The sequence below is a fragment of the Colias eurytheme genome, chromosome 8, assembly GCF_061535395.1.
Source record: "Colias eurytheme isolate Ceu_HAF_F1 chromosome 8, ilColEury1 Martin Lab GWU primary, whole genome shotgun sequence".
Lineage (NCBI taxonomy): Eukaryota > Metazoa > Arthropoda > Insecta > Lepidoptera > Pieridae > Colias > Colias eurytheme.
In genome coordinates, this window is record NC_142987.1 from 4,416,692 (window position 1) to 4,423,214 (window position 6,523).

A 6,523-nucleotide genomic window follows, 5' to 3' on the forward strand; every position below is an offset into this window, starting at 1 on the left:
TACCTACTCGGCAGCCGACCGTCACGCGACATGCGCTACACAAAGCAGTGTTCGGAACCGTTCGAACAGTTTCACTTTTACCGTGGTTTCATAAAACCACACAACATTTTTTGTGGTATGGTATGGTATTCTATAGTTATTTGGTTTATTAATTGTTTTTTTTAACCATTAGTAATAGTAGAAAGTGCTTTGAAATATAATATTTAAAGTTGTTTGAGCTTGCTAACACCAGCGAGCAGTGCCTTGTACTATATATATTTTGTCGTGATAACTTCACAAAAGAAACGGAATAGACGCCGAATGGAACCAGTGGCTCATTTTTATTTCCATGTGTATTTCTAAGGTGTATTTATTACACAACAAAAAATGACCAGAATTGACTGAGAGATTCTAAAATTGGAATAATTTGTCGATTAACCACGCTCACTGGTTTTTTGTAGACAAAGTTATTTTTTTTACCTACCTATATATTATATCTTTATTATCATATTATATTCATTATGATTATTTTGTTAGAATAATATTAATGAATTAATGGTTTTTTTAAGTTTAGTTGATCAGAAATTGATCATGAAAATCGTGAAAATCTATAATATATATTTTATGGCAACAGGCAAGTAGACATTATTGCCATACAGAAAAAAATAAATAAATCGGACATTTACGGGTTGTCAAATTTGACAGTTCTTTCAAGTTGAATCGTCTCCCAGTGGCATTATACGCGTGAGTATTTTTTAAAAAATCTCTAAAAATCTCTAAAATCCTTCATTTAAAACTTACTAAAACGATAACGATGGACAGCCAATCATTCATATTATATTTAATGTAATATATTTAATTAAAAAAGTAGTTTAAACATAATTTTAGTGCCGGCGCCAAACTCATGTTCGTCTGTTTATTTCAGGTTTAGTCGTTACTCTAATAAACGCAACGATGTCGGGAGGATTAGATATCTTAGCCCTCAATGAGGAAGATGTTACTAAAATGCTTGCAGCAACAACCCACCTTGGGTCCGAGAATGTCAACTTCCAGGTAAAAATATGAACGTACTGATGTTACTATTTACTATCAGAACTTAACTATGATGACATGTGAATCCGTTCCATATTTATATCTGATAACTTGTGAAGAACGATTCTCCCAACTGATGTTATAGCTATACAACATGATATGATCATTTATTTTACGTTAAGAGTAATATCATGAAACCATATCTTTTCAGATGGAAACATACGTCTACAAGCGGCGTGCGGACGGTACCCACGTCATTAACCTACGTCGCACATGGGAAAAGCTAGTTTTGGCTGCCAGAGCTGTTGTGGCTATTGAGAACCCCGCTGATGTTTTCGTGATCTCATCCCGTGCTTTCGGACAGAGAGCCGTACTTAAATTCGCAGCTCACACTGGTGCCACCCCCATCGCTGGACGTTTCACCCCTGGTGCCTTCACTAACCAGGTATGAGTACTATCTTTGTTTGCTTGTATTTATAACCAAATAAGTAATTCAATAATGGTGTTGATGCTGTATGTAGAGATGATAGAGATTAATTACTAATGAATATGTTGTAATTTTTAAATCAACAGTACAATGAATTTCTCAATGCATTTGTACTGTCACTATATATTTTTAGAAAATTTCAAATCAAAACAAACTAAATACTTGAATACAGTCCAAGTTCCTTATTCGCGCTTCCTTCATTCGCGGTTTCACTATTTGCGGGTGGAAAAAATGAATTTCTATATTCGCGGCCCAAAATTCTTAATTCGCGGATCGAATCGGTACATCGGTACATACATATAGGTATTTACCTAAATAAAAATCAATTTTTATCCTTAGAAAAAGCCTGAACTACAACTACGAATTTATAATGTCGACTAAAAAACCAGTAAAAAGTGCTAAGCCATTGCCTAAACCTGAAGATAATACCTAATTAAATGGTAATTAATAAATATGCATGGTCAAAAATTTCAATAAAACTGATTACTTTATGTATTTGCTTCCTTATTTCATCACCTAGGAACGTATCCCCTATACCCCAAGCAAATTACCATTCCATATTCACGGTTTCTCTATATGGAACCTATTGCCCGCGAATAAAGAACTTTTACTGTATAGTCAATTTAATGATGACAAATTTAACTAAGGAACCACTGACTGCATATTGCAGGAATGATTATATTTGATTCTGATACAATATTACACACACCACTTATAAATTGGAATTAAACTATTATTCTAAAGATACAATTTATTGTAACAGATCCAAGCTGCCTTCAGGGAGCCCCGTCTATTGATTGTGCTTGACCCTGCTCAAGACCACCAGCCCATCACTGAGGCTTCATATGTCAACATTCCAGTCATTGCTTTCTGCAACACTGACTCGCCCCTGCGTTTTGTTGACATCGCCATTCCATGCAACACCAAGGTAATCATTGACCTTTTTTTAAATAGATCAGCTGTTTGCAATTGATTTGATGATAAAGTTCAAGATTATAATCTAAAATATTAAAACAGTATTAAAGGTATTGTTTTCAGCCATAGTATATCTCTGAAATCAACTTCAAAATAAAAAAAGAAGAACTCATACTAAAATAATTATTCAACTACTACTTTTAGAATAAATTTTCAATCGCCATAATACAGAAATAATTAAATGCCACCAAACAAAGAACAAACACTTATGTTACATTGTATATGTCTCTAATGTAATAAATTCCTTCAAAACCTTTCTCCCCTCTAATTATAATCACACATTTGATATTAACTCTCGCTCTTGCATTACAGTCGTCTCACTCGATCGGTCTCATGTGGTGGCTGTTGGCCCGTGAGGTGCTCCGTCTGCGTGGTGTTCTCGCCCGTGACCAGAGATGGGATGTGGTAGTGGACCTGTTCTTCTACCGCGACCCTGAAGAGAGCGAGAAGGAGGAGCAACAGGCTAAGGAACAGGTAAATGGGTGTTTTGTGTTTTGGGATGTGATTGATGTGATATGTAAGGGCTGCCAGAACAGAATACCCTGTACACAGAATGCTTCAAGCAATTGAGATATTTACTGAATATTAAATTGATGTAATTTTAACAGTTCTATTCCAGACACAAACAGTGTAGAATATGTGCTTAACTGTTTTTAATCTTTTTACAAATTTTATAAATCTAATTTTTGTTCTAACAAAGCTTTAAATTTAAATCATTGAACATTGTACAAACATATTGAAAATCTTTATTTTGTACCTGTTTTCACTACTAACTGTGTCCCACGGTTTTAACTGCAGTGCTCTGCTCCTATTGGTCATAGCGTATAGCCTATAGTCTTCCTCGATAAATCAAAAACCGAAAGAATTTTTCAAATCGGAGCAGTAGTTCCTGAGATTACCGCGTTCAAAGAAAAAAACTCTTTAGCTTTATAATATTAGTATAATTCATGTTCTATTCATTTATAGGCCGTGGTTGCCGCCAAGCCCGAAGTAGCGCCCCTCGCGCACGACGACTACGAGCCCGTGGAGCCAGTCACATCGTGGAACGATGACGCTGCACCAGTGGCTGCTGCTACATTCGGCACACCCGCCGCTCAAGATGATTGGGCTGCTCAGGTAATTTACCAGAATAAAATATTCCCTAAATTTAAATTATTGTATATTTATTTGCAAGAATGAAATTAAAAATATAGGTGTTGTTATTACAATATAATAGCGTTAAAACATTCTACCCAATATTTGGATGTGCAAATTTAACTAAGCCCTACGGTAATAAATTATAGTCTTTATGTATTTATAGGTACTAGTAATGGCAAAGTTTATATTTTAGCTTTATTAATTTTACAATACTAGCTCATTCTGAAGTGGTGAGGGATGTGTTTGTAAATCCTGCCACATCCTCGACTTTCTTTTTTTCCTGGCAAATGGCCTAAGCTACCCCTGTTAGTTTGAAGTTATAGGAATAGTGATAGAATAGGCGAGGTGTAAAAAAAAACGAAACAAATTGTATAACTAAAATGGCATATGTATATTATAATAATAAAATTGTAAGGAGGAAATAAAGGCCAGCTGTTTCAGGGATTATTAGCAGTAACAAATGACACACATTTTTTAATAATGGTTGTATTTTCCATTCACGATTATTTATGCTGAGTTTAAGACTATTATTTGGTTAAATATTGTACTAAATTGATCAATGTGTAATAAAATTTATTTTTCGTCAGGTACAAGAGGAGTTGGGAACAGCCGCGCCGGCCGTCGCTGCCACCGCGACTCCATCATGGGGAGGCTCTGCCCAAGGCTGGAGCGCGTCGTAAACTATGTTTACTGACAATAAATCACTGTAAAACATATAACTTTGTATTATTTTACTTTTTATGATACTGGAATATTACTGTATTTTTGTAGAAAACATCAATCCTGATTTAGAATTGTCTATGTATACTTGTTTACGTTTGAAATAAATAATCTAATAACTAATGATTGCGAGAAGAAGTCCTTCCCGTATTTTCTCATGGTACGTAATATGTATTATTATTATTACCTATATACATATTCTATAGCACGATTTTTGAAATCGGTCCAGTAGTTACTGCGATTAGTGCGTTCAAACACTTCGACTGTATTAAGTAGTAGTATTAAGTAGTAATAACTAGCTTTTCGCCCGCCGCTTCGACTACTTTGTCTTTGGGAATCACTTTTTTTTCTATAAAAAAAAATCTGGATCAAAAATCATTGCGTGGTTTATAGGATTGCAGCATACATATTACATAGGGACAGAGAAAGCGACATGGTTTTAAACTATGTAGAGAACTGTATGTATAGATAGTATACATAATACATCATATCGAATGATACTTTCTACATAAATAATAAATATCCTTTTTTGACGTGACAACGTCTTATAATTCGATACAGCCGTCTGCACGCACGAAAAAACATGACTCATGCGGCGTTACCTCGCTCTGAGGCGTTCCATGTGCTTGATGTGCAAGCGAGAGCGCGGAACGAGCGACAAAGAAGCACAACCGGAAGTTGTCACGTTCAACTATCGTCAGTAAACCGACTTTACAGACAACCATTTTTCGTTTCGATTAGGTTTGCAACTAATATACACTTACTATCAAAACTGAAGGAAATCAATAGAACCAGCATGTCCAAGAAAAAATTCGACAAGAGACACGTACTTGGCCAGCGTGGTGGATTATGGTCTGAAGTTCAGATCACTCTGAACCCTCGAAGTGGCCTGTGTCCTTCCAGTGGTATAGTTTAGCAATGTTATTTTAGATGTAAGTACATACCTATGTATTTTTAAGGTTATATTCTTCCTAATATGCCCAAATAATAATCTCGAATCTTGCACGCGTTTTTTTAACTCGGGTTTCAATTTTGTCTATATTCTAGCTTCAAGGTGAGAATAGAAGCAAGCTCGATTTAATTTCATTTTCATATACTTTCAAGTTTCACGTCCAATGTTGTGAAGAACTTTAATGCGCGTGTTAACAGCAAAAAATATTATCAAGCTATGAATTATTGGGCTTCTATTGCTCGTGTAGAAATTGAGTTCTCGGAATTATATGTCTCTATCAAGGTAGCTGCTTGCCCGTGTATTTTTTCAAATATGGGTTTTATACATCAGTTTTGAATTAGAACTATAATGATAAGTTTAGTATAAAACAAAAATTAAGAGCTTGTTTTAAATATTTAATATTTTCCGTCGGTATCAATTTTTTCACTTAGTACAGACGGGAACTTTTGTATCAAAATATGTAATTTTAAGTGTAACTAGCTTTCCGCACGCGGCTTCGCCCGCTTTGTACAAATCCTAATAAATGATATACTAAACTAAAACCTTCCTCTTGAATCACTCTAATAAAAAAACTGCATCAAAATCGGTTGCGTAGTTTTAAAGATAAAAGCATACAAAGGGACATAGGTACCTACAGAGTAAGCGACTTTATTTTATACTATGTTCAAAATATAATCTCATGTGTGTGGTTATTCTGATGTTATAACCACGTTATAAGTTATAACCTTAGATTACAAAATAAAAGATTTTGTAATCTAAGGTTATAACCTATATTATCTACTGTACCTACAGTTTCATTCAAATCCGACCAGTTGATGTTTTGTTGTTGTTGTTTGTTGATTGTTTTTACGTGAAAGATTAATAAACAGTCTATAATCTTTTGAATTTGAAATAATAATTACCTAGTATAAAATACATTATATTTCTGCTGTGCGGTATTTTTCACTAACTGCTTCTATAAAACGGCTGGACCGATTTTAATATTTTTTGTTTGTCTTTTTGGGTATTCGAGAATGGTTTAAACTCTTGCAAATGCTATTACGTTAAAACATTTTGGTTAAAACTGTTTAGTATAATTTTGTGTACCTATTAGTAAAACAAGTGATAACTGCGTTAAAAACAACCGACTTCAAACTTGCACTTGCAACATTTACAAATACAGACAAAAGTGCTCATAAAATAAAAACTACTGGGCCTATCCGAATAAAATTTTTATGGGACAAATTCGACACCATCCCGCA

The 6,523-nt window shown here is 34.5% G+C and overlaps 1 protein-coding gene across 1 annotated transcript; it reads left to right on the forward strand.

Annotated features, from left to right (window-relative positions):
* Positions 1 to 598: 598 nt before the first annotated feature.
* sta (stubarista 40S ribosomal protein SA) lies at positions 599 to 4,329 on the forward strand. The gene is made up of 7 exons (XM_090104552.1): positions 599 to 723; positions 905 to 1,032; positions 1,223 to 1,456; positions 2,262 to 2,426; positions 2,786 to 2,947; positions 3,440 to 3,589; positions 4,198 to 4,329. Exons 2-7 carry the CDS (start codon positions 934 to 936, stop codon positions 4,288 to 4,290), a joined length of 903 nt encoding a protein of 300 aa, XP_089960678.1. The 5' UTR covers positions 599 to 723; positions 905 to 933; the 3' UTR covers positions 4,291 to 4,329.
* Positions 4,330 to 6,523: the final 2,194 nt, after the last annotated feature.